The sequence below is a fragment of the Chrysemys picta genome, chromosome 22 (genome assembly GCF_011386835.1).
Source record: "Chrysemys picta bellii isolate R12L10 chromosome 22, ASM1138683v2, whole genome shotgun sequence".
NCBI classification, from domain to species: Eukaryota; Metazoa; Chordata; order Testudines; family Emydidae; genus Chrysemys; species Chrysemys picta.
In genome coordinates this window covers 12,188,022-12,215,201 of record NC_088812.1, presented here as the reverse complement: position 1 = coordinate 12,215,201, position 27,180 = coordinate 12,188,022, and the positions used below count along the sequence as shown (strand labels likewise).

The 27,180-nt window shown below is 60.8% G+C and overlaps 2 protein-coding genes across 8 annotated transcripts in view; both read right to left on the bottom strand.

The window, feature by feature from the left end:
• Positions 1 to 7,593, bottom strand: part of SPATS2 (spermatogenesis associated serine rich 2) — a 43,908-nt gene extending 36,315 nt beyond the window's left edge. For 2 of the 7 annotated variants that reach the window (XM_008173871.4, XM_065576319.1), the window contains exon 1: positions 7,432 to 7,593. The gene's annotated coding sequence lies outside the window, so the exon portion shown is untranslated. Of the gene's footprint in view, positions 1 to 6,019; positions 6,220 to 7,312 lie in introns of those variants that run through there. The other 5 variants (XM_065576320.1, XM_065576321.1, XM_008173868.4 and 2 more) reach the window with 3 other exon arrangements.
• A 1,516-nt stretch (positions 7,594 to 9,109) lies between these two features.
• Positions 9,110 to 13,063, bottom strand: DNAJC22 (DnaJ heat shock protein family (Hsp40) member C22). The gene is made up of 3 exons (XM_024110430.3): positions 12,880 to 13,063; positions 11,435 to 12,392; positions 9,110 to 10,769 (listed from the first exon to the last, which is right to left on the bottom strand). Exons 2-3 carry the CDS (start codon positions 12,272 to 12,274, stop codon positions 10,590 to 10,592), a joined length of 1,020 nt encoding a protein of 339 aa, XP_023966198.2. The 5' UTR covers positions 12,275 to 12,392; positions 12,880 to 13,063; the 3' UTR covers positions 9,110 to 10,589.
• Between the last annotated feature and the right edge of the window lie 14,117 nt (positions 13,064 to 27,180).

Below are 27,180 nucleotides of genomic sequence, written 5' to 3'. Positions count from 1 at the left end.
ATGTGGTATATACACACACTTGTGATCACAGAACTAGTACCCAGAAGTCTATTTTTGTAGGATCTTTCAGGAACATAGCTATAATGTAAGGTCTTGTGCAACCTTTACTTTCAGAAAACAAAACAAAACAGCTTCTGCGATTCAGAGTAGTGTGTGAAAGTACCCAGGCAATTTTAAATACAGAAGCAACATTTTATCTATAACGCCTGACCAGAGGCGAATTAGAGGTTTGTGGGGCCCTGAGCCAAAGCAAATGGGAGCCCCCACACCCCGATCCGGCTCCGCCGGGCGGGCGAAGCACATATGGGTGCAGGGGCACCTATTTTTCCAGGGGCCCACGCCCCATTGGCTCAGTGTTTAATCTGCCACTGCACCTGACAGTCCCTTTAAGTGAACCTCCTTGCTTTATGGGATTGTCTTAACCTTGATTTTTTGTTTTTAACAGTACTTTTGACTGTGGATTTTCTATAAATGCAAATTCCTGGACAGTAAATAGCTAGAGAGATGCCTCATTCAGATAATAGATGGCAGCAATACATTTAAATAGCCTAATGTATTATATATCGCTCTTCTCCAATGCCTTTTATCTGAGGATCTCAAAGCACTTTGCAAAAGGTAAGCCTCTCCAACTGTGAGATAAGTTATGTCTTCATTTCAAAGAGAAAAATAATTGCAGTAATTAAGTTTTGGAAAAAACAAAGGCATTTACCAGCAATTATAAGTTATTATTTACCAAGCCTGACAATATCATATAAATGATACTCTAGTAATGGATCAAAGGAATGTAGCCATTGATAAATCTGATAAGCATTAAATGGCTGGCCATTATATTCTCAAGGATGGAATCAATAGTACATTATCAAATGAAACTGCCAGGGTGGAAACATCACTTGGACAGTCGGAAGCAACTTCAGCTTATGTTAATATTCAGTTTCATAAAGTTGTGCAACATTCACAACCAGATGCCTTGTAAATAACTGACCAGCAAGGAAATTGCAACATGGTTGTTAGATGAAAGGCTTAGACAAATCACTTTTGTTTTTAAAAACGAAGTGGAAGCATCTCTTTAAATTCCAAGACCGGTAAAATAACCAAAGGGTAGTACAAGTTAAAAAAAATTGCAAAGGATAGTGTATTTAGTCAGAAAAGATATCCCAACATCTAAGACATTAGGTATGGCATATTTCAATAAAATCTGTATAAAAACAAATATTAACCTTTAAAAACTGCAAGAAAATTTAAAAAATGAATTAATATCGGATTGGTTGGATTTTAAGTAACTCCATTATGAAATTTACATCCACAGATTATGTAGGACCTATAAAGAAAAAACTACAATCATTTGTGCTTCTTTTTCTGGCTCTGGAGCAATTAAGCTGTTCCCAGATCCGTGCAGTCACTTAGCTGATTACATAAAATAGGATGTGAAAAAGAAATTAGCGTTTCTAAAGTAGCTTGAAATTTAGAAGTAAAAAAAAAAAACCCACAATGTTTTCCAAACGGAATAACAAGATGAGCAGGGATATATTTTCAAGCTTCTTTATGCCTTTATTGTAGGAAGTACCAACTTTAAAATATACTCATCCATAGCCTCTTTTAAGAATACTATGAGAATAGTCTAGGACTGATAATTTGTCAATATTTAAACTCACCGGCTATCTAATGTTTGCCGGGAGGAAAAGTATGTACCTGTGAAAGCTTTGCATGGGTTATCTATTAAATAAACTAAAAAAGTTGCTTCTGCTGCTGCTATCCTGAAGCCTAAAGGACAAATCTGCTACTTAGAAGGATTTTTCCCATTTTCATGTTGGGATGTCAAGCAAGTAGTGTTGGGTTTTTTTCTCTTGAGCTTAAACAACGTAATTCGTGCTATACAGTAGCATCTGGCTAATTGGCTTTTGAGTAAAGTAGTCCCTTACCAAGCTATTTTAATCTTGTTGATCAAGCACACGGACGTCTGTGATTCTACACACAATACCATTTTACTAGGATAAATCTTTCCATTTGTAATTTATAATCATTCACAAAAAGTAACTATTTCCAAGATACCAGGATGACTACCATCAGCAGAGGCCCCAAAAAACAAAGATGTTTATCCAAAATATTATGCACCCTGCCTTTGTAACACATACACATGGACACAGGATTAAAGATCAGTTAAGTACCATGTACTAGAAGTGCCCCCAAATTAACCTAGGGATCCAACGTATCGTATTTTGTCTTACCACAAACAATACTTAGAGCCGTAACAGGTTTCATATACCTGCTAGGGATAGGAATAGCGAGAATAATTAAGAATACTTTAACAAAAACCAACAAAGTTTTCTTTTTTGTTGTGTCCTGTGTCCCCGCAAAAAACCCTGCCTCCCAGCTGACAGCATTCACTTTATTTGTCAGCCTGCACTGGATCTCTGACACTTCCTCTTTAAGCAAAAGCCAAAAAAGCCATATAATTCCAACTGCCAGCATCATTAAAGCTTGACACAGGCCTCCATCATTCCTCTTCGAAGACCTTTAGCTTTTCCGCTCCAGAAGAGATTTAAACCTGGTTCACAGGCTAGTGAGCCCAGATGGCCCCCATCACACACTAAACTGAACGTGCTCAATGTTTTGATAACAGCAGGTTAGCTTAGGTATCTTCTGTCAGAAGAGGGAACAGAATATGTCCAGGAGTTCTGGAACAATCTGTATAGTGGAGGTACTGAGAGCCACTGAATTAAGCGGTCAACCCTACATATGATGGAAACCCCTTCAAGCCAGGGGTGCGGCAGTGCCCCCAGTTTCAGCACCCAGGAACATGCCAGACAGTGGTAAAAGCGATTAGAAAAGCATGACAGGAACTGATTTTTGAATCTATACAATCAGATTCCAGAAGAAAAAAGGCACATTTAATACACAGTGCTATTAACAACTTGGCGTGGAGAGGAGGGGAGAGGTAGAGGGGAATTTTTATGCACTCTGGCCTCCTTGGTTTTCTGAGCACAGGTCTGAAAGTGTCTCCAATACCAATGGCCCCAGGGGAATCTCTGTTTGCATAAAGCAGCTTTTTTCCCCTGCCCCAGACTAATCCTTTGATGTTTCTAGGAGAGGAAAGCAAAATCATTTTGTAAAAAACAAAAACAATCTTTTCCTACTATCCCATTCAAACTTTTATTCAGGATTTTTCCATATGGAACATATTTTGCTCTAACCAGTTCATTATTTTGTACAAGAATGAACTGAATATTTAAATATAGAGATGTCGCTGTCTATGGTCTCCTTAAATCCACACCTGTATTGTTCCTTCAATTAAAGCATTATGAAGAGCACAAGCTAAGCATTACATAGTCTAGAACATACATACCTCTTACAATCTAGTTTTATACAATCTTGCACCTTAGAGAAGTGAAAATGCGAACACCGCTCAGAACACACTGATTATTTGTTGCACAAACACACATGTGTGCACATGTAGATGCAGTATACAAAGGTAAAAAGCAAAAGACAACCATTTTACTTTTCCACAAATTTCAGATCACCACACCACCCACCAGTAGACTGCATTAGCTAATGCCAGATTATACCATGTTTTACACAACTGTATAGTGAACGGATACCATCCAATGTAGGATTGTTTTTATAAGACTTGCATATTAAAAAAAAAATTGCTGTAGTCTAGTGACTAGTCAGAGAACCGGAAGCAAGAACTCCCAAATTCCAATCCCAGCGCTACCACTAATGTGCTATGTGGCCTTGGGAAAGTCAATTCACTTCCATGCACCTACTGTAATGTGGGGATAATTCACATCTGTTGCAAAGTGTTTGTATTGGTGTAAAGTGCTGTGTATTATTCTGGTCTTCAACTGTTTTGTTCCAAGCTCTTTGGTCCTGAGGGAGGTATGTGTGCCACACAGACAGTGTAATCAGGCCCTGTACAGAAACAGAACCTCTCATGCTCTAGCAGCCATTCTGGATGGGTCTGCATCCAGCCCAGCTTGGCCGGAAAAACAATTTAGCCATATGAGAGGAGACAAAGACATTGCATATTCATGTGAAAAGAGGAGACAAGAATAGATAAGGAGGAGTTGAGTAGAGGGAGCAGAGACTTGCAGAAGTCCCTGTCTCCAGATCCCTGGTAGAAAATGTAGACGGAAAGAAAGAGATAGAGATTCTTGTCCTGATGGTATTTTAGTGTCTCTTACAACCAGCTGTGACGCTTTAAGGCATACTTTGGACTGCAGCTGTATGCATACTCTGTCAGGTGTTCCAGGCCATGTCTAAGTGCATTGCCACCACCGTCGCTTTATCAAAATTCTTACTTCCCTATTGCAGACATTTCTTAACTCTTCATTCTATAAAACCTTCCATTAGAGATCTCAAAGCACTTTGCAAACATTAAATACACTTCAAGACTGTCCCCCAAGAAGTAATAATGGATATGAACTGTTTGCTCCTTAGATGTAGCTTGTTCAAATAGATACACACAGAGTTTCTCTCTTTTGTTTGTTGTTAAACCACCATGATTACTTTCAAATAGCTTTCTGGGTTTGAAAGACACCAAAATAAGATTTTTGTTCGACACTGACCTATAGAAGGAATTTTTTTTTAAATGAGCTGGTGTCTTTTTGGCTATTCTTTCAACATAATCTGTAAAAGATTTCCTTTAAAAAGTTCAGATAGCATTAGAAGAGGACTTACATCCAAAGAGGACTTACTGGAAGTCTCAGAAAATGTATGCTGTTAGATCTCCTGCCTTAACTGAAGGGGCAAAGGTGTTGAATCCTTAAGATCTCCTAAATTAAATAGGGGTTAACAACAAATAAACGATGAATTTTAAGAAGTCCCTCTGAATGTTCCTTTCTCTCAGTGGCTCAGCTTTCACTCTCCTGGCTCGTGTGAGGTCAGTTTGAGTGGTCCAAGTCTATCAAAGAGTCACCCAACAGACAGTACTTGATATTTTAAACTTAAAAACAAGCAGATTTAAAAAACCTCACACCTTCTTTGTATTCATAAAGAGTTTATAAAAAACATGTCTCTATCCCCATTCTTTGCAGGTCACCGCTTCCCTTTGTCTTGAATCTAATTAGCCCCTTTCGCTTAGGGACTATACTGCAGTTGTTCAGCAAAATCATAAAATAATTGAAAGCCACTCGAAAAGTAATCTACAATCCAATACACAAATCAACTCTCCCTCAAAACAGAAGTATATGCTGGCAAACCCTTAACTACAGTGGCTCCAGCAACCACCACTACTGCTGTACATTTGTGATGCAGAACAAATTAACTGATAGATATGTATTACTTCTGTGTGGATTGTGTCAAATGTTTCCCACTGAGTTTTTGATTAAACACAAATTTTAGTGGAAAGTATGATTTCCTTGAAAAAAAAAATTTTTTATTGGAAAAGAAGAGTTTTCTGTTTTCCGACTAAATGATTTTTCATCAGAAAACTGAAAAACTTTATTTTTTCAGTTGTAAATTTAGACAAAACCAAAACATTTTGATTTTGTTGAAGTTTTCTACCAAAAACTAAACATTTTACAGACAGTGCTAAAAGTTAATAAACCAGCCTGTAAAACATTCCCCCCACACACACAGAGCTGCCCAACAGATTCTTTATTAAATGTTACATGTTAAATGTTTGAATAGTCAGGGAAACCATGCCAAAAACCTGCGGATTCCAAGCACCGTCCTGCCCATTTTCCTCCTCGCAGTATTACCTGCCTTTCATCAGACATATTCCTGCTGCCTCATTCCCAGTCATCATTTCTTATTTGCAGGATAGTAACGCCTGCAGGCCCCAATGGGGATCGGGCCCCCATTGAAGTGGCTGTCGTATAAACACAAGATCCCCAAAGAGTCTACAGGCCAGGATGTAACAAGTGGGTGTAATATACAGACACAGGGAGTAGGGGCGAGATGGTGAGAGCAGCAGGACCCTTGGCTGTGTATGTGCCGGTGTGCAGTACAAATCAGGAGTCCATTCCCACGGACACAGCTGACACCAGTGACCTTAATCTCCCCTTTTATGTTCTCCCACCTGCCGTTGTACATCTTCCTCATCACCCGCATTCAGCCGTTCGCCCCAACTCCTTGCTGGGTCATCCTCCGAGCCCCCACCTCTTCTCGCTGCTCTATCACAGAGCCCCCAGAGCGTCCCCTGCACCGCTCCGCCTGCTCTCCGCCCAGCACCACCCTCATCGCCCCCTCCTTTCACCCTCCCACCCTCCTCCTCCATCAGCTCTCTGCACCCTCAAGCCCCCTATGCCCACCCCCCCTCCATCAGCTCTCTGCCCCCTCAAGCCCCCTATGCCCACCCCCCCTCCATCAGCTCTCTGCCCCCTCAAACCCCCTATGCCCACCCCCCCCATCAGCTCTCTGCCCCCTCAAACCCCCTATGCCCCCCCTCCATCAGCTCTCTGCCCCCTCAAACCCCCTATGCCCACCCCCCTCCATCAGCTCTCTACCCCCTCAAACCCCCTATGCCCACCCCCCTCCATCAGCTCTCTGCCCCCTCAAGCCCCCTATGCCCCCCTCCATCAGCTCTCTGCACCCTCAAGCCCCCTATGCCCCCCCTCCATCAGCTCTCTGCACCCTCAAGCCCCCTATGCCCCCCCTCCATCAGCTCTCTGCACCCTCAAGCCCCCTATGCCCCCCCTCCATCAGCTCTCTGCCCCCCAAGCCCCCTATGCCCCCCCTCCATCAGCTCTCTGCCCCTCAAGCCCCCTATGCCCCCCCTCCATCAGCTCTCTGCCCCCCAAGCCCCCTATGCCCCCCTCCATCAGCTCTCTGCCCCCTCAAACCCCCCCCTCCATCAGCTCTCTGCCCCCTCAAACCCCCTATGCCCACCCCCCCTCCATCAGCTCTCTGCCCCCTCAAACCCCCTATGCCCACCCCCCCTCCATCAGCTCTCTGCCCCCTCAAACCCCCTATGCCCCCCCCATCAGCTCTCTGCCCCCCCAGCCCCCTATGCCCACCCCCCCTCCATCAGCTCTCTGCCCCCCCAGCCCCCCTCCATCAGCTCTCTGCCCCCCCAGCCCCCCTCCATCAGCTCTCTGCACCCTCAAGCCCCCTATGCCCCCCCTCCATCAGCTCTCTGCCCCCCCAGCCCCCTATGCCCCCCCTCCATCAGCTCTCTGCCCCCCCAGCCCCCTATGCCCCCCTCCATCAGCTCTCTGCCCCCTCAAACCCCCTATGCCCACCCCCCCTCCATCAGCTCTCTGCCCCCCCACCCCCTGGGCCCAGCAGCTCCCTTCCACCTTCCTTCCCAGTGCCCCCCACAGGCCCCCCCCGACTCCTAGACCCGCCTCACTGCCCCTCCCCCCGCACTCACCCGCCTCCACCGGGCCCGGGCTGCTCCCCTCAGCCCCGCCGGCCCTGGGCCGAGGCTGGGGCGGGCCCTGGCCGCGCGCGCAGGGAGCCAGACGCCGCCGCCGCGACAACCCCCCTCACCGTCTCCTCAGGCCGCCGCTGCCAGGCACCGGGGAAGGGGGGGGGGCGGGGGCCCGCACCGACCCCGGCAAGAGCCTTCGAGCCCAACCAACCAACGGGAACAGGGCTCAGGAGCCACCCAGCCAATGGCGAGCGCTAGAGACGGAAAACCAGCGCGCGGACAGCGAGGCCAACCAATGGCGGCACGGGACACCGAGCCCCGCCAGCCAATAAGGAGCGGCGAGGGGCCGATCCAAGTCTCACCGACCAATAGGACAAGGAGAGGCTCCCTCGCGGAGCCTCCTGCGCGCCGGAGCCAATGGGCGAGCAGAGCGCTCGAGCCAATACGGGTAGCGAGGACGCCCCAGGAGAGGGGCGTGGCTAGAGACGGTCGAGGACCAAACCAACAGCGTCCAGGAGATACCTGGCTCCACCCCCTTTTCTCGCCGGCTAATGCCGAGGGCGGGGCGGGGCGGGGGGAGACGAGCTGAGCCGGAAATTGCCGAAGCCGCCGCCGCGGACCTGGCGGAAAGAGCCGAGCTGCTTCCGGAAAGTGCCGAAGCTGGGAGCTGGTCTCAGCACTGATGTGCCAAGGCTGGAGCCTGGTGGGGAACCGGGGGGCGGGGTCGGCTGCAGGGGACTCAAAGGTAACTGGTCCGGGGGGGCCTGAGCTCTGGGGTCACTGGTCTGGGGGGGCTCTGGAGTCACTGGTCTGGGGGGGCTCTGGGGTCACTAATCCGAGTGCCCCTGGGGTCACTGGTCCGGGGGAGCTCTGGGGTCACTAATCCGGGTGCCCCTGGGCTCTGGGGTCACTGGTCTGGGGGGGCTCTGGAGTCATTGGTCTGGGGGGGCTCTGGGGTCACTGGTCCGGGGGGGCTCTGGGGTCACTAATCCGGGTGCCCCTGGGCTCTGGGGTCACTGGTCCGGGGGGGCCTGAGCTCTGGGGTCACTGGTCCGGGGGGGCCTGAGCTCTGGGGTCACTGGTCTGGGGGGGCTCTGGAGTCATTGGTCTGAGGGGGCTCTGGGGTCATTGGTCCGGGGGGGCTCTGGAGTCATTGGTCTGGGGGGGCTCTGAGGTCACTGGTCCGGGGGGGCTCTGGGGTCACTAATCCGGGTGCCCCTGGGCTCTGGGGTCACTGGTCCGGGGGGGCTCTGGGGTCACTAATCCGGGTGCCCCTGGGCTCTGGGGTCACTGGTCCGGGGGTCCCTGGAGTCTGGGGGCCCTGGGGTCACTGCTTCCCCACCTGTCCCATGCATGATGCCTACTCCCATGGGGGCCCCTTGGCTCTGGGGTTGCTGGCCAACCTTCTCCATGTCCCAGGCAGAGGGCCTGGTCCCCACCCAGGTCCCATCAGGGCAGCTTTGGCTCCGGAGTTTAATGCCAGGGTCCCACATCCCAAATAGCATCCCCAGCGCCACGTTCTGCCCAGATTTTCCACCCACAGGGCCGGACCCCTGCCCTCCTCGAGGCTGGCAGATCTGGACAACAGCTCTTCCTGTCCTGGGCTGGATGGGAACTAGGGACCCAGCAGCCAAAGGCTCCATCCCCTGGAGCCCACCACCCCTTCCCAGAACGTCTGACCCAGCCAGGCCTTTCTCATCTCTGCCCTCGACGCATCACAACACAGGCCAACCCAAGCCCCACGCTCCTCCCTTCTCCTGTGTTCTCTGCTCGGGATCTGTCCTCTCAGTTCTTGGCGCTGCCTCAGCCCAGTTTAGGGCTTTATTTCCTTTATTTTTGGTTCTCCTCTTTCCATCTGCAGCCTGATGCCGACACCTACTGGGCACCCAGGGCATCACAACGACGTCAAATATCAATGCATCGTTCCCACATTCAACCCAAAGTGCTTCATTGGTGCTGTTTATTTGTAGGACAAGCGGCTGGCAGGCCCAGAGCAGAGCTCGGTGCTGTCCAAACGCAGGGTAAAAGACCGTCCTCGCCCTTCTTATCGGCTGCAGAGCTTGTGGCAGCAAAGTGCAGAGTCCCCAGGCCACCGCCAAGTTTGGTCCGAGGGCAGTCGGCAGCAACGTGATGTTGTCGGTCTTTGGCCCCAGCCATGCGTGGGAGCCGCTCGTTGGCCCCGGCCGCACATGGACTCTGGCCCGTTGGAACAGTTCAGAAGGGCCCAGGAGCGGCTGGTAAATCAAAAGCAGGTGTATGTTTGCCCGGTCAGCTATAAAACATTGCTGATGCAACGCCAGCCCCTACATGCGAGCCATGGGGCTGGCCCTGAGAATGCTGGAGCTCAGCAGGGAGGGGTGTCGGCAGCGACATGCAGCATTACCGGTCCCTGCCCTGAAGAGCGGGCAGTCTAAACAGACAGGACAGACACAGAGTGGGAAGGGAAACAGGGATCAAGTGACTTGCCCAAGAAGGTCAGTGGCAGAGCCCGGACTAGAACCATGTTCCTGGCTCCCATGCCACTGCTCCAGCCACTAGACTAAGCGACAGCCCTCAAAAATTACAACGGAAGAACCCTGCTTTATGACACGCCCTGGGCCCGATCCACACTCTACTGTTCTCAATGGGAGCGACGGGTCTGGAGCACTTTTGGCCATTTCATTGAGGCTCTTCTGATAATTTGTCCCCCCGTCCCTGGTTTCTCATGAGCCCCGGCCCATCTCGGCCACCTTCCATCCCTGGATCTCAAAGCACTTTGAAATCAGTCACCTCAAAGCCCACCTGGGGACCAGGCACTGGCCCCCTTTTACCCGGACAGGAGACATGGCTGGCACCACGTCACGCGATGACTCAGCAGCAGAGCTAGGCACAGCACCCAGGAGGGCTGATGGCCAGTCCCCTTCGCATAGGCCACGAGTTGCCATCCAGTGAGCCACCTGCCCCCTCAGGAAGGGGGAGGGGGAAAGCATCTCTCTTGCTGCCCAGTGCAATGTGCCAGCCCGGTGCCCTGTCCATCTCTGCCGCAACGTCAGGATTGAGAGGAACAGCTGAGGTTACTGCCGCTCAGCCGGGCCATTTTCCTTCGCACCTGGGTCGCTGTTTTGCATTTCACTCTGCTTGTGAGAGCAAACCTAGTCCGGTCAGTTTCACTTCCTGGTTCTCATGCCGTCCCCAAGAAGTGCTGGGGGGCTGGGTGGAGAAAGCAGGCACATTCTCCAACTGCAAAGCCGTGGGAGTGGCGCGGCAGCTTGGCCTCCCCCACAAAGGCTGCTGCCCGTCATGCGGGCTTGGCTTTCCTCGGCTGCATGAGGCTCTCATAGGCGGCCTGCACCTCGATGAACCGTCTCTCGGCCTCCTCCGCCCGGTGGCGGTTGTGATCCGGGTGCCAAAGTTTCACCAGCTCCCGGTAACTCTTGTGAATCTCCTCCACGGGGGCACCATCCCGGAGGCCCAAGACCTGAGGGGTTGCAAAGAGAAATGACCCCACTGGACTGGCAGCGGGGGAGGGATGCAGTGGGTCTCCGAGCTCTGGGGCCTTCCCCCTCCGGGATTGGGAGGGGAGCTGGATCCAGACTGGAGACCCAGGAACTGCATCCTGCCTGGAGATTGGGCCTTGGCAAAGGATGGGCAGTGCAGGCACAGAGCTGGACAGTGCAGGAGTTCCCCTGCAGGAGGCGATCACGCGAGCCCGCTGGGAGCAGCGCAGCCCCTAGGGGGCGCTAGTGCTCAATGTGGCCCCGAAGCTTTGGGAAGCCATGTGCTTCCGTTCACATGCGTTTGCTCCCCCTGGAACATGGGTGTTGAACGACTCCCACCTCCACCAGCTCCATGCAAACCAGACTGGAAGCCGCTGCCCCCTCAGGTCCCGCTGGTTTCCCTCCCAAACAGAGCTGGGGATGGATCCCAAGAGCCCTGGCCCCCGCTTTCCTCTGCTCTACCCATTAACCCCCAGCCCAGAGCGAGGAATAGAACCCAGGAGTCCTGGCTCTAATCACTAGCCCCCATCCCCCTCTCTTACACGTCTCCTTTGTCCACGTTAACGCTAGTCCGCACCCTCGTGCTGTGATCTGACGTCCCCGCGGACACCCTCCCTGCTCCCCCCAGGAGCCAGCAGCTCCCCACCTTGTACGCCAGCTGCTGCCGCTCACTCTGGAAGCTCTGCACAAACTCATAGACTTTCTCCCACTCCTGGAAGGAGCCGGCCGCGAAGCCGGCACCCTCCGTCAGCAGCCTCCAGGCGCGGTAGGGCAGGAGGAGGAGCTGCTCCAGGAAGCTGCCCAGGGCCGGGAAAAAACTGAGCCAACCCAAGATGGTGCCAATGGCGTCGGCCACGTAGCGGACAGTGGCGGCTGTGTTGCAGAAGGCGCAGTAGGCCAGCGGGGTGGTGAAGGCCAGATAGGCCAGGCCCAGGTGGTACAGCCGGGCGCGCAGCGTCGCGCGGGTGCCCCGGCAGGGTTTGTAGCGCCGGCACTGCTGGGCGGTCACGCTGGCCGTCAGGCTGACGGGCAGGATGGCCAGGGCGCGGCCGTAGAAGACGGGGGAGGTGAGGAAGGCCGCCACCAGGGTGCTCCTGAGATCCGAGGTCTGGTCGCCCACGCTGGACACCACATGCACCCCCAGGCCCACGGCCAGCGGCAGGGCCAGCAGGTAGAAGCCAGCCAGGGAGGAGAGGCCGATCAGCGCCACCAGCCCGAAGTAGATCCCCACCAGGACCTGGCCGAAGAAGCGCACGGGGCTGAGGGCCGGGGGCTCCGGGCTGCGGGGCTGCGGCTCCTGGGTGTCATTGGCTCGTGCCACCCAGCCGGGGAGCTGCCAGAACTCCCAGAGCCAGCCCACCCCGAAGCCCCCCAGGGTTAGCATCCACAGCAGGGCGTGGCTGTCCCGGCCCAGGTAGACGTGGTGCAGCCCGACGGGGCCCCCCAGCGCCCACAGGGCGTAGGTCACCAGGAGCCGCTTGGCCATCGTGTGTGTGCGGGGGGGCGGCTCACATGGGCTCCAATGCCGGGCTGGGGGGGTGCGACATCATCCCGCTGCGATGCCCCCCGCTGGCTGCTGGCAGTACTGCAGGTGTCCTGTCACCCTAAAGGAGGGGGGTGGAACAATCATTGCACAACACGGGGGGTGGGGGCAAAAATCCCTCCTCCTATGTCACACAGCTGCCCCCTATGCCTGTGCCGGGAGGGGAGACAGGCAGAACGGCCCCGTGGCTCTGTGCCCTTGACTCCCCCCCTAGCCGGACCCCTGGCCCGGGCTGCCCCCTCCCCCCTGCACAGTAACTAGAGATGCCCCCTGCCCCCCATCCAGGTGTGCTCAGTGCCCCGGCGTTCCCAGGCACCAGACCAGGTCCCTCTCCACGCCACGGGCCCCCTGGGAGCCCTCGTCCCACGCAGGATTGGAGCCGGCAGGGGCGTGGAGACACCTAGACGTCCCCCACTGCTCTGGAGCCAGGGCCAGCGTGAGCTGGGAGGGGGGCACCCGGAGCCTGCTAAGGCCAGGAGAACAGGGACACCCCCGCCCAACAACCCCCAGCCCAATCCCAGAGCCGCCCTGCGGCTTGGCTCACGTACCTCGCTGCACGACCACCCAGGCTTGGGCCCCCAGCTGCAGGCTGCAGGGCAGGGAGGGGGCTGGGCCACCAGGACTTTGGTCCCCTGCTCCCCACGCTCCCCGGGTTAGACTTTGCCCATGTGCCATGAGTCCGGGCGCTGACTCAGTGGGGCTTGGCGAGAGCTGGATTCTGGCTGCACCCACTGGTCAAAGGGCACCGGCCTTCCCAGCAGCCTCTGCTGCCCTGGGGGCCTGGGGGGGAGCGGAGCGGGCGTCAGTGAGGCCCCTGGAAATGTCTGGTGGAAAGACAGAGACTCCTGACCCTCACTCCTCCGCTAGGCGCTGCAGCCCTGTCCCAGGGCCTGAGCTGTGGGGCCAGCATGACCCTCCCGCCCCCGCTCGGGGCCCGGGTTCGCTGCCGACCCCGGCTCCGAGCTGGCTCTAAGCCCGTGTGGGTCGTTTCCTCCCATCACCTGGATTTTCCACACCAGGGTCCTGAGCCCTGCCCTGGTCTCGTGGGGCCGTGTGCTCGGGCGCCCCTGCACCTGCCGTGTGGGTCAGGCGAGGCAGGAGTCGTGCCCCGACCTCTAACCACTGGGCTCCCCCACGCTGTCCCCCGGCTCGGAGCCATCCGCCCCGCGGGGCCGTGGGAATGTCCAGCCTCCGCTGCAGCTGGGAAGCAGCAGATGGAGCTCTTTGCCTTCGAGTGTGAAGCCGGGCGCGGCCCCCGCCCCCCCATCTGCTCCCCTCCTGGCCAGGGCCCTGCGCACCCCAGGTGTGACAGAGCGGGGAGCAGGCGGAGTGACCTGGGGATGTCGCAGGGGAGTTTTACTGGGAATTGTCTGCATGGGGGATGGGAGAGCAGGGGGGACTTCACTCGAGGGAGATACCTGAGCCAGGAGCGGGGTGAGGCCAGGTGACACCTCTGCCTGGAAACTGGACAAAGGCTGGAGGAGGAGCCGGGGAAGGCTGAGTGAGACGGCTGGGGCGTGGGGTTCAGTTTGGAGCGCTCTGGGGGAACGGAGGGAACCCCAAGGCTGGGGTCTAAGCTCCCTGCCCCTGCCCCCGCCCCCGAGGGGCCTGACGGGGGGGTCCTGGTTTAGGGTGACCAGATGTCCCCATTTTATAGGGACAGTACTGATTTTTGGGTCTTTTTCTTACATAGGCTCCTATTACCCCCCAACTCCCGTCCCGATTTTTCACACTTGCTGTCTGGTCACCCTATCCTGGTTGTAACTACAAGCTCCGTTTGGGACCATGTTCCTGTCGTCTAATAAACCCTCCGTTTTACTGTCTGGCTGAGAGTCCCGGTGAATCGCAGGAAGTGGGGGTGCAGGGCCCGGACTCCCCCACACTCCGTGGGACCCGGGCCCTGCACAAAACCCCCGGCAGGAGAGAGCCAAGCAGGAACAACGGGGGCAGGGTAACCTCCGGACCAGCAGCCCCAGGTCGGAGGCAGCGAATGGGGAACCCACGTCCGTTTCCATCCAGGGGTCATTCCCAGCACAGGCTCTTCCGTCCCGGAGCTGCCACGCAGGCCCCGGCTGGCGCTAACCAGCAGCCGAGCCAGACGTTCCTACAGCACCGGCCACCTGCAGTGTCCTGCCATGCGTGGTTGCCCCCTGCCACTGAAATGCAGCCACCTCTGGGTGCAACTAGGCTGCTGTATTGTTACTGGGGTGTCTAGAGGGGCCACGCTCGGGGAAGTGACTCGCCCAGGGTCAAGGTCAGGGGCAGAGCCAGGTGTCCTAAGTCCCCGTGCTGGGCCCCAACCACTAGGCCGAGCTGCCTGTGCACCATCCGGAGGCAGGGGGATGAAGTCCTTAGCCAGTGGGACGGGCAGGCGGAGTTTGAGAGAGGGCCCTGACTGCGTGGGGGGGCTGGAGTGGGCTGGGTGTGTTTGTTTTTCCAATGGTTGCATGCGGAGGGGGTGGGACTCAGTTTCCCTGGGTGTTACTGGTTTAACGAGGGGCGGGGAGAGGGAGTTTGTTGGTACACAGGGCCGGAGAGGGGACTTGGGACCCCAGCCAATGGCCTGGAGGATGGAGGCCCCAGTGACCGGTTACCTGAGACCCCAACCCGGAGACCCAGCTGAGGAGACGCAGCCGGTTCTGGCCAGTGGGAGGACAATGGGCTGCAGAGTGAGGACCCAGTGACCGAACCAGCCGGTTCCATCCCGAGGACAGAAGCAGGAGAGGAGGCCCCGGTTTACGACCCTGTTTACCTGGAGAGAAGACAATGGACAGAGGTGGGGCTTGGGGCCGGGGGTATCAGATGCCCAGCTGGGAGCAGGGGGGCTCTGGGCTGGAGAGGGGGAGCAGGCAGAGCCCACCTGGATGCAGGGAGACTGGGATGTGCTGGGCTGAGGGAGGCCAGGCCTGAGGCCCTGAGAGTTTCCTGTGCTGGAGTCAACGTTCAATAAACCCTCCTGCAGAGCGCTGAGCACCCTAGATTGCAGGGGGGGGCCATTCCCACCTCGGGGCGGGGGGCAGACAGCTCCCACTGAACCTCACATGTGGCTGGGCTGGGAATCAGGCCCTGGGGGGTGTCCCCCGCCCATCAATCCATCAGCCCCTTCTGGCCCCCGCAATTGATTCATCCCTCCAGCCCCCCCTCCCCCCCATTTTTCTTCCTGGTCATGGTGGCCAGTGGCCACATCTGGCGGATTTCATAGGGTCTCGCGGCTCCTAGCAATGTCTCCCCGCCCCCCATCCCGCCGCGCTCGCCCCCAGACTCCTGTTTGCAGAGGCCAGTCGCAGCAGCGCCGTTATTTACATGGATTAGCAGGGAGCAGGCCGCCAATTTGCTCTAATTCATTATTAATCAGCCCAATCTCCAGCCCCGGCCTGCGCTGTTGACTTAGCCGCCTGCCGCTCGCCCCCATGCAAATGGGATCTGTCCTTCGCCAGGGCGGGCGGGGGCTCGCCGGGTGAATTCTCTGATTTCATTCTCCCCCCAGTCTCCCCGGGGGACTTAGCGGCGGTTCCGGAGCCCGGGGCGGGGGTCAGACGCTGGGGTCGGGGCCGGCTGGCTCAGGGGCTCGGGGGCCTGGAACCCAAAGGCCTGAGGATGGGGCGGGGCGGCAACACGGTCCCTCTCCGTGCCTCCAGCTGTACAACAGGGCTAGCCCCTGACACCCCCCACCTCCCACCCCAGCCTCTCAGGTGCTCCCACAATGTCCCCCTCAAAGCAGGCCCCACCCACCCCACTGGTAGGTAACTAGCCGGAGCCCAGCTCGGCAGAGGAAGGGAAGAAATGGGGGGGGGGTCTCTCTCTCACCCCAGCTCAACCTGGGGTGAGCAGGGGTCTAAAGAGCCATGGTGGGGTGGAGGGGTCTGAATGGAGGGGGTGGGGTGGATGAAGCGGGGGGCCCTGGGGGAGCATGGAGGGGGAGAGGTGATGGAGCAGGGGTCCTGGGGGGGTGCATGGAGGGGGAGGGGGAATGAAGCGGAGGGAGGGGGTGGATGAAGCGGGGGGGATGGAGCAGGGGGTCCTGGGGGTCCATGGAGGGGGAGAGGGTTGGAGCGGGGGCCCTGGGGGTGCATGGAGGGGGAAGGGGGCTGGAGCTGGGGTCCTGGGGGGTCCATGGAGGGGGAGGGGGCCTTGAGCGGGGGTCCATGGAGGGGGAGGGGGAATGAAGCGGGGGGAGGGTGTGGATGAAGTGGGGGGGGGATGGAGCAGGGGGCCCTGGGGGAGTCCATGGAGGGGGAATGAAGCGGAGGGAGGGATGGATGAAGTGGGTGGCCCTGGGGGTCCATGGAGGGGGAGGGGGATGGAGCGGGGGTCCTGGGGGGTCCATGGAGGAGGAGGGGGAATGAAGCAGGGGGAGATGAAGTGGGGGGCCCTGGGGGTCCACGGAGGGGGAGGGGGAATGAAGCAGGGGGAGATGAAGTGGGGGGCCCTGGGGGTGCATGGAGGGGGAGGGGGATGGAGTGGGGGGGACTGAAAAGCTTTGCCTCGGAGGAGCTGAGGGGGGCAGATGAATATTCAAAGAGAGCCGGAGCGGCCGGGGCCAGGGGACCAGAGAACAGGGGTTAGCGGGACTCGCCCCCCGCCCCCATGTGCTGCCATTAGGGGAGAGCGAGGGCCCAGCGGGGTTGCAGCAGGGTGCCGGGAGTGCCGGGGAGCCAAGGCCTGGCTGGGAGTCAGGGCTCCTGGGCGCGGTTCCCAGTTCAGGCAGGGCAGGGTAGTGGTTAGAGCAGGAACCAGGCATCAGAGTCCTGAGGTCCCCCCCACAACCCCGTGGGGCTGGGCCCTGAGCTCTGCAAAGTCTTGCCCCAGCTCTGAGTTTGGGATTGCCCATTGGGAGCGGAGGGAGGCTGTGGGGTGTGTGTATGGGGGGGAGCGTTGGGGGGAGCCATGGGGCGGGGGGCACAGGGGTTACCAGTTTGGGGGGCTCCTGAGGGGGGGCAGGGATTGCCAGTCAGAGGGTTGGATCCTTTGATCCCGGGGGCCCCAGTGTCTGGGTCTCTCTGTCCGTCTGTCCATCGGGGCAGGAGTTTCCTGGCTGCCTGACAGGACTGTGGATGCCCCCCAATGCCCCCCCCCCAGCCTGTCTTATTCCATGACAGCAGCGTCTGCGCAGCAAGTCCCATGGGCAGTGCGGCCGAGAAACTTCCAGCGCCGCGGCCCAACGCTTGGCTGGCTCCGAGCTCAGCCGCCCCGGGGGGCTCCCGGGGAGCAGCCAAGGATGGAGCCAAGCGGAGCGCAGCCCAGCTGGGCCGGGGGTTTTCAAGCGAGGAGCCGCTGCCTGTGAACGGAGCAGGAGGGGAGCACGTGGGGGCTGGATTCTGCCCCTCACTCCTGACCCACAGCCCCTGCTAGCCCAGCCCTGTAGTCCTGTTCCCCCCCACACCCTGCTGGGCCCCTCATCCCTGACCCACAGCCCCTGCTAGCCCAGCCCTGGCCCCCCCCACCCCCAGCTCTGCCGGTGCCCCTCACTCCCGACCCGCAGCCCCTGCTAGCCCAGCCCTGGGCTCCCCCCAGCTGTGCCGGTGCCCCTCACTCCCGACCCGCAGCCCCTGCTAGCCCAGCCCTGGCCCCCCCCACCCCCCAGCTCTGCCGGTGCCCCTCACTCCCGACCCGCAGCCCCTGCTAGCCCAGCCCTGGCCCCCCCCACCCCCCAGCTCTGCCGGTGCCCCTCACTCCCAAAATGTCATTCCCCCCCGCAGCCAATTACAGTGGGTCCCATTCAGGTCTCGCCCCCGGCTGGTTATTTTCACACACACACACACACACGCACACACACACACACACACATTTTCAGGTCAGCTGCCGCTGCGCAGTCCAGCAGATCGATTGCTGGGGGGGGCGGGGGCGGGTTTCCTGTGTCCCTATTGATTCTTTTAAGTATCTGGATTTAAAAATGTCAAATTTGCCGTTTCCATGCGGGGCCAGATCTAGCGTCTGGGAATGAAACGCGAAGGGATCGATGGAGCTGTGCCCAGAATGAGAACGGCCTGATTGGCCTGCACTAGCCCCCCCCCCCGCAAGCTGCCCCCCCGCCAACCTCCAGCCCCTGCCAGCCACACGCCCCCCAGAGCTGGGGATAGACCCTGGCTCCCAGCCCACCCCACTCTAACCACTAGGCCCCACTTCTCTCCCAGAGCTGGGACAGAACCCAGGAGTCCTGGCTCCCAGCCCCCTGCTCCAATGTGGGGCTGGGAGCTGGCACATGGTTGCCAGCCCTGCCAGTACAGCCCAGCACACAGTGGGTTAACCCCCCCCACCCCCGCCCCCCAGGGCAGCTCCAGCCCTTTATCCCAGGCACGGTTTGTGGGTTGTCAGGGAAACGCGATTTGGCATTTCTCCGCTGCCTGCAGACAGGTGCCTGACAGTGATGGGCCTCGGCAGAGCCTGGGACCCCCGGCGCCTCTCCCCACCCAAACCGCAATGCGACGGGGGATGGTCTCAAACCAATGGGTCAGAGCCAGGGTGTCATTTGGGGGTGCAGGGGCCGCCCCAGGCGGAGAGACGGGCTGTCATTTGGGGGTGCAGGGGCCGTCCCAGGCGGAGAGCCGGGCTGTCATTTGGGGGTGCAGGGGCCGCCCCAGGCGGAGAGCCGGGGTGTCATTTGGGGATGCAGGGGCCGTCCCAGGCGGAGGGCCAGGGTGTCATTTGGGGCCTGGGGATGTTGCACCCCCCCCTGCTCTAACCACTAGACCCACCTCCCAATCCTAGAGCCAGGGCTAGAAGCCAGGCAGGCTCCTGCTCTAACCACTAGGCGCGCCCCGACTCCAGGCTTATGTCTGAAATGCTCTGCCAGGGACAGCGGTGCCCCGCCCTGGGGCCAGCTGCTGGGCTCTCCCCGCCCCGGGGGGGCTCCTGACACCGATCAGACGCCCGCTACAAGCCATAATTGGAGCCATTGATCAGTGCTGGCCACCAGCGCTTAAGGCATCGATTTTTGGAACCTTGCTGCTAATTGAAGATTTGTCACCTTGTTCCACGGGGCCCGTCGCCAACAGAGACACGGGCCGGGCCCACGGGACCCACCCGCGGACACACGGCGGGGAGCGGCCATGACCAGAGACCCGGGCTGGGGTGCAGGCTACGAAGCAGCCTGGGGAAAGGGGGATCTGGCGTCACAGACACACGGGGCGGGACGGCAACGGGGTCGAGTGGGGGCTGGGGGGCGGTGTCTGGGAGCCAGGACTCCTGGGTTCTATCCCTGGTTCCGCCACAGAGATCCAGCGTGACCTTGCACAGACACGTCCAAATCCCCGTGCCTCAGTTTCCTTGCTGCTGGGCGGTTTAGTGGCTTTGAACTCCACGGGCTCATTCTCATTGGAGAGACGAGCCCGAACACAGCTGCTCAGTCCCCCGCCCGCGGCCCTGCCCCTCTCGGCACCCCCGGCCCAGCCCCACGGACAGCCAGGGCCCACGCCCAGAGCCATGTGCACCCACTCCACACACACGGGGACCCACGGGCCAGAGACCGCCCCCCCCAGCCCAGCTCGCCGTTCCAGGCACTACAGCCGGGCTGGTTGAAGGAATCCGGCGCCTAATCCGGCCTGTCACGTTGGCTTGTCAGCTGGCTGGTAATTAATGCGAGCTCGGGGGCTGCGGCCCCTCTGGGCTCGTATATCAATGCCAAAGCCGGCGCTGCCAAGCCGCCCGGTTACCCCGCGCCGGTAGTAGGGGAATTGGAGATGTATTAGCGGCTGATGCACATTAATACATTAAAAATGTCAGCCGGGGAGGCCAGCTAATTGTCTGATTTAAATGTCTATTTGTCAGCGCGCGGCTCAGGTGCGCATGAGGCGAATCTGCAATAAGGCACCAGCCTGTCGCGGCGAGGGGAACGGGGCCACCGGCCGGGGGGGCACAGACTCGGGGAGAAACCCGAGGGGACAGCGACTCCGGAGCCAGGGTCTCCCAGCAGGGGGCGCTGTAGGCGGGGGGGCAGGAGAGCTGGGGGTGGGGGCGCTGGGGGTGGGGGCGCTGGAGGCGGGGAGCAGGAGCGCTGGGGTGGGGGGCAGGAGCGCTGGGGGTGGGGATGCTGCAGGGGGGGGGAGGAGCGCTGGGGTGGGGGGCAGGAGCGCTGTAGCCCGCGGGGCAGGAGCGCTGATATCAGTCAGGACACAAGTGCTCCGTGCTATGGGGCAGGGGCAGGAGAAGCCGGTGCCGGAGTGTCACGGAGTGTGGGGGGACACAAGGCCCTGCACCCCCGGCTTCCTGCGATTCACCAGGACTCTCAGCCAGCCAGTAAAGCAGAAGGTTTATTCAGACGACAGGAATACAGTCCAGGACAGGTCCTGCAGGCACGGACAACAGGACCCCCTCAGTTAGGTCCATCTTGGGGTCCCAGGGCACCACAGCCCCATTGGGGGGCAGAGCCCCATCTGGGCTCCCCTCCATTACACCAGCCAGCTCCTGAAACTCCAACTCCCTCCAGCGTCTCTCCCCCAGTCTCCCCCCGGCTCCTGCCCCAGCCTTTGTCCAGTTTCCCTGGGCAAAGGTGTCACCTGGCTCCAGCCCCCTCCTGGGTTCTCACGTTACACGCTCAGGTATCCTCCCTCAAGGCCAGTCTCCCATCCCCCAATGCAGCCCCCCAGCCTACCTCCCCACTCAGCATTCAAAGGCCACATTAAGAACAGTCCCAGTTCCTCACACGGGGCGACCCGGGAATGCGACCCAGGGAAGGGCTGTGAGTGACCCCAGGCGTCCCGGCCCCCCAGGACCTCAATCCATCCTCCCTGCTCTTTTCCTGCCGCCTAATTGCTGGCGGGCCAGGATGGATTTCTCCGGCCGACGCCCTCTGAATCCTTAACCAACGCCTTGTTCGGAGCCGGGACCCGCCGCTCTGCAGAATCTGTCTCCGGCGGCGCTGGCCGGCTGGTGATCTGCGGCCCCGCTGCCGTTTGTGGGACGGGGGCTGGGGGAGCCCAGTACAGCCCAGCCAGTTAAAGGGACAATGGCAGAAAGCCCCCCCCTGGAAATATCAGAAGGGGGAGACCCAGCAGGGAAAAGGGGGGATTCAGAGTCACTGACCAAAGAGGGAACCTTGGGGGACGTCCCCCAGCTGGCGAGGAGGCTCCATCATCTCCCCCGGCCGCTTCAGGGCTAGAGCCCAGGCCCTGCAAGTGCAGGCCTCTGCTCTGCTGCTCCAGCTAAAGGAGAATCCCCAGCGGCTGCTAGCAGTATGGGGACTATGATACACCCGTGATCAGCTTGGTCCTAGAGGGCAGCACTGCACTAGCGCAGGCAGCACTGGGGGGCTGGGGGACCTACAGGCCTGTCTCGGCTGGGAGCGATACTCAGGGAGTCTCTCCAGGGCGGGTTATTACCAACATTTTTCAGTCAACACCCCGCTCTGCAAGGAGCTAAGAGAGGCTGAATCCAGGCAGGGTCAGGAGAGCAGGGCCTCATCGGGCCACGGCTTGTGGTTTCCACCTTCCTCGGGAGCAGGCAGAACTGGGGGGCTGCTGGAGGGAGACTAAGGGGGCGGCAGGAGCCTATGCCAGATTGCAGGGCGATCCTGCTGACTCACCCTGCGGCGGGAGCAGGGGGGCCCTATCACCTGCTGAACCGGACGCTGGCGCAGGCCTGTGGGATGCCCTAAGCTGTGTCCCGGCCCCTGTGGGCTTCGCAGCAGCTGGGACGCAGGCTGGGTACAGGAATGCCCCAGCCAACCCCTCCCCGTCCCCCAGTCTGCTCCAGAATCTCCCCACCGCCACGGGCTCCAGTGAGCTTCCGGAGCTGCCTGGCCTGGTGGCGAGGCCCCCGGTGCTGGGGTACCCCCTGCCGCCAAGCTTTATGGTTTATGGCCCATTGGGAGCCCAGCGGGGGGCCCTTATTAGCCCCAGCGGGCTCGGTGCACAGCAGCCACAGAGCGCACGGGTATTGGGCCCGGAGTGTCGGCCGAGGCCAGGGCGACTCCACAGAGAAAAGCCCCAGGAACCAGCCACGTTCAGTAACGCTGCCGCTTACGCTGCGTTACTGAATCGCAAAGCTCGGAGTGGAACCAATGTGACTGTGTCTGCACACGCGTGTACAAACGTGAGCAGGTGAGTGTGCAGCCGCCAGGCTTTTCGGGGCCTAGCCACCCACCTGGGAGCAGCCATCTCTCCTGGGGCCCAGTCACCGTAGGCTGGTTCCACCATGACCTGTCGCCGCAGGGACGGGCCAGCCCCAATGCCGGAGACAGAGACACGCTGAGCCCAGCGCCGGCCCCAGAGCCCCCTGCCCCGGAAAGCAACCTCACTAGCACAGCTGGGAAAGGGGCCGGATGGAGAGCCCTGGAGAGCTCTGCGTCGGCAAGACAAGGATAGCTCCCCGCATGGTGCCTCTGCTGTGCCGGGAATGGGGGGTCGGGGCTTGGGGGGGTCATCCTCCATGGCCCAGTCAAGCTGTTGCCTCTCGGCGGAGTTTGATCCCAAGTGGCTACAGATCTGGACTGAGACCGGCTGGCTCAGCTCGTGGAACGGCCGCTGTCCCGGGGGCCCATTCAGGGATGCCTCGGACACTTGGATCCCATGGAGACTGGGCCAAGAGGCTCCCCCGTGAGTCAATAACCAAATCTTGCTCAGCATTCCTGGAGCCCCTTGTCCCCCCTTCCCACTCACCGCCCCCCGGGCCCGATTCGCCACAGCCCAGCCCCTGGTGCCAGGGCCAGGCGTTACCACTCTGACACAGGAGTGTTTTACACCCCTGGCCACACATGGTGACTCAGGTCCTGTATTGTCTGCTTAGATAGGGAAACTGAGGCACCGGGAAGGCAAGTGGCTCACGCAGAGGCCACTGAGCAGAGCGGGGAATGGAATCCAGGAGTCCTTTTGCCCATCCCCAGCTGGCCCTCAGGAAGGACACGGCCTCGGCGGGGTCCCCTGGGGGTTTGGGGAGAACGAAGATACTGGGGGGGGGAGGTTGCTCCAGTGCTTGCCAGGAGCTCACCGTGGGGCTGGAACAATTTGCACGGGGGGTGGTGGGAGGAGAGTCACCGACCCTGTCTGTCATGGAAACCTCGGCTCCCTGGGGAGCTCAGGGGACGCCCGACGCAGCCCAGGCCTGCCCCAGCTGCAGTGCTAGGCCCCGGGACCCCCGTCCTGTGCTGCTGTTTGCCCGGCCCCTCCCAGACCTGCTGGGGCTAATTGCCGGCCCGGGTGCCCCCATCCGTCTCCGAATCCAATATCCGTCCCCGCGCCAAGCCCGCGGCAGGCAGCTGTCTGTCACCGGCAGGCCCTTCAATATTTCATTAAGCAGAGGAGAGAGGTGACTCTGCACGGGGGGGGGGGGGGAACGGGGGCAGAGAATCTCCTCCCCCTCCCATTCGTGACAGGCGGTTCGCTCGCCCTCATATTGCTTGGCTGGCAGGTGACAGGTGCCGGAGCCTGGTGTGACAGCCCGTCTGCACCCCGGAGCGCACCGGGGGAGCCGTGCACCCGCCGGCCAGGAGGGTCCGTGCCATGCCTGGCATGGGGGAATCTCTCTGCCCAGCAGTGCGATGCAGCCACCTCTGGGGTGGGCCATGGCAACTGCTTATACCTCAGTGCTGCGAAACAGATTGGAACCGGTGCCGTCCTTAGCACTGGACTGGGCGATGGGGGTCAGCACTGACTGCCGGGGGAGAGCGCCCCCTGCTGACCACCCGTCCTGCAGCACAGCGCCCCCTAGCGCCCAGCCCGGAGAGCCAGGGGAGAGCACCCCCTGCTGACCCCCCACCCTGCACCACAGCGCCCCCTAGTGCCCAGCCTGGAGAGCCAGGGGAGAGCACCCCCTGCTGACCCCCCACCCTGCACCACAGCGCCCCCTAGTGCCCAGCCTGGAGAGCCAGGGGAGAGCGCCCCCTACTGAGCCCCCTGCCCTGCACCACACCGCCCCCTAGTGAGCCCCCCACCCTGCACCACACCGTCCCCTGCTGACTCCCCGACTCCCTGCAGCACAGCTCCCCCTAGTGCCCAGCCCAGAGAGCCAGGGGAGAGCGCCCCCTGCTGACCCCCCAGCTCCCTGCAGCACAGTGCCCCCTAGTGCCCAGCCTGGCGAGCCAGGGGAGAGCACCCCCTGCTGACCCCCCGGCTCCCTGCAGCACAGCGCCCCCTAGCGCCCAGCCCGGAGAGCCAGGGGAGAGCGCCCCCTGCTGAGCCCCCCACCCTGCAGCACAGCGCCCCCTAGTGCCCAGCCCAGAGAGCCAGGGGAGAGCGCCCCCTGCTGACCCCCCACCCTGCAGCACAGCGCCCCCTAGCGCCCAGCCCAGAGAGCCAGGGGAGAGCGCCCCCTGCTGACCCCCGGCTCCCTGCAGCACAGCGCCCCCTAGCGCCCAGCCCGGAGAGCCAGGGGAGAGCGCCCCCTGCTGACCCCCCGACTCCCTGCAGCACAGTGCCCCCTAGTGCCCAGCCTGGCGAGCCAGGGGAGAGCGCCCCCTGCTGACCCCCCGACTCCCTGCAGCACAGTGCCCCCTAGTGCCCAGCCTGGCGAGCCAGGGGAGAGCGCCCCCTGCTGACCCCCCGGCTCCCTGCAGCACAGCGCCGCCTAGCGCCCAGCCCGGAGAGCCAGGGGAGAGCGCCCCCTACTGACCCCCGGCTCCCTGCAGCACAGCGCCCCCTAGCGCCCAGCCCGGAGAGCCAGGGGAGAGTGCCCCCTACTGACCCCCCGGCTCCCTGCAGCACAGTGCCCCCTAGCGCCCAGCCCGGAGAGCCAGGGGAGAGCGCTCCCTACTGACCCCCGGCTCCCTGCAGCACAGTGCCCCCTAGCGCCCAGCCTGGCGAGCCAGGGGAGAGCGCCCCCTGCTGACCCCCCGACTCCCTGCAGCACAGCGCCCCCTAGCGCCCAGCCCGGAGAGCCAGGGGAGAGCGCCCCCTGCTGACCCCCCGACTCCCTGCAGCACAGTGCCCCCTAGCGCCCAGCCTGGCGAGCCAGGGGAGAGCGCCCCCTGCTGACCCCCCGACTCCCTGCAGCACAGCGCCCCCTAGCGCCCAGCCCGGAGAGCCAGGGGAGAGCGCCCCCTGCTGACCCCCCGGCTCCCTGCAGCACAGCGCCCCCTAGCGCCCAGCCCGGAGAGCCAGGGGAGAGCGCCCCCTACTGAGCCCTGGGGTCCGTGCGAACGGAGGGTTTACACGGGGGGAGGGAGCAGAGCCAGGCCCGGTGCCCTGCTCTCCCGCCCCCGCTGAGTGACAGGTGAAGATTTCAGCCACCTCATACTGGCGGGGGGGGGGGGCTCTCAGAGAGCTGGGAGCCAGCAGGGTCAGAGGGCAACCGGTGTGCTCCAGTGTCTGCCCAGCAGGGGGCGGCGTGGGGAGGGGGGCAGGAGTGCTGGCTGGGGGGGGAGCTCCCAGCAGGGGGGCACTGGCTGCGGGGGGGAGTTCCCAGCAGGGGGGTGCTGGCTGGGGGGGGAGCTCCCAGTGGGGGGCGCTGGCTGGGGGGGAGCTCCCAGTGGGGGGGCGCTGGCTGGGGGAGGGGGAGCTCCCAGCAGGGGGGCGCTGGCTGGGGGGGGGAGCTCCCAGTGTGGGGCACTGGCTGGGGGGTGGGAGGATCTCCCAGCAGGGGGCGCTGGCTGGGGGGTGGGAGGATCTCCCAGCAGGGGGGTGCTGGCTGGGGGGGGAGCTCCCAGTGGGGGGCGCTGGCTGGGGGGGTGGGAGGATCTCCCAGCAGGGGGGCGCTGGCTGGGGGGGGGGAGGATCTCCCAGCAGGGGGGCGCTGGCTGGGGGGGGGAGGATCTCCCATTGGGGGGCGCTGGCTGGGGGGGGGAGGATCTCCCAGCAGGGGGGCGCTGGCTGGGGGGGGGGAGGATCTCCCAGCAGGGGGGCGCTGGCTGGGGGGGGGGAGGATCTCCCAGCAGGGGGGCACTGGCTGGGGGGTGGGAGGATCTCCCAGCAGGGGGGCGCTGGCTGGGGGGGGGAGGATCTCCCAGCAGGGGGGCGCTGGCTGGGGGGGGAGCTCCCAGCAGGGGGGCACTGGCTGGGGGGGGGATCTCCCATTGGGGGGTGCTGGCTGGGGGGTGGGAGGATCTCCCATTGGGGGGCGCTGGCTGGGGGGTGGGAGGATCTCCCATTGGGGGGTGCTAGCTGGGGGGGGGGAGGATCTCCCAGCAGGGGGGCGCTGGCTGGGGGGGGGAGGATCTCCCATTGGGGGGTGCTGGCTGGGGTGGGGAGGATCTCCCAGCAGGGGGGGCGCTGGCTGGGGGGGGGGGAGGATCTCCCAGCAGGGGGGCGCTGGCTGGGGGGATGGGAGGATCTCCCAGCAGGGGGGCACTGGCTGGGGGGGGGATCTCCCATTGGGGGGTGCTGGCTGGGGGGTGGGAGGATCTCCCAGCAGGGGGGCGCTGGCTGGGGGGGAGCTCCCAGCAGGGGGGCACTGGCTGGGGGGGGGAGGATCTCCCAGCAGGGGGGCACTGGCTGGGGGGGGGGAGGATCTCCCAGCAGGGGGGCGCTGGCTGGGGGGGGAGGAGGCGTGCCGGCCCAGGGGAGCCCCCAGCTGTTCCATGCCAGGGCTCTGCTCGCTATGGACCCAGCCATCAGGCAGCGGCTCAGCCGCCCCTTTGCCCCCGAGTCGGCTGCTTGCCCTGACGCTCTTTAAATTGCTGTCTGCCAGCCCCGCGTACCCGGCGTGAGGAGACTGCAAACGGGGCCGGCTGACAGCTCAGGGACCTGCCCGCTCCTTGGGAGCCCTTAATAAAGAGAAACCTCCCTGAGCGGGGGGGGGAAGCAAACACAGAGCGCGCCCCCCGGCAGAGCGCCAGCAGTCGGGGGGGGGAGCCCCTGGCGCAGCGCGGACGCTGCTAATTACCCCGGGCGCCTCCGGGGAGCCCCAGCTCCTGATCACCAATTAGGGGTTGGGCTTTAATTGATAGTGAGCGGCCTGGGAGGGGCTGGAGCAGGGGACTG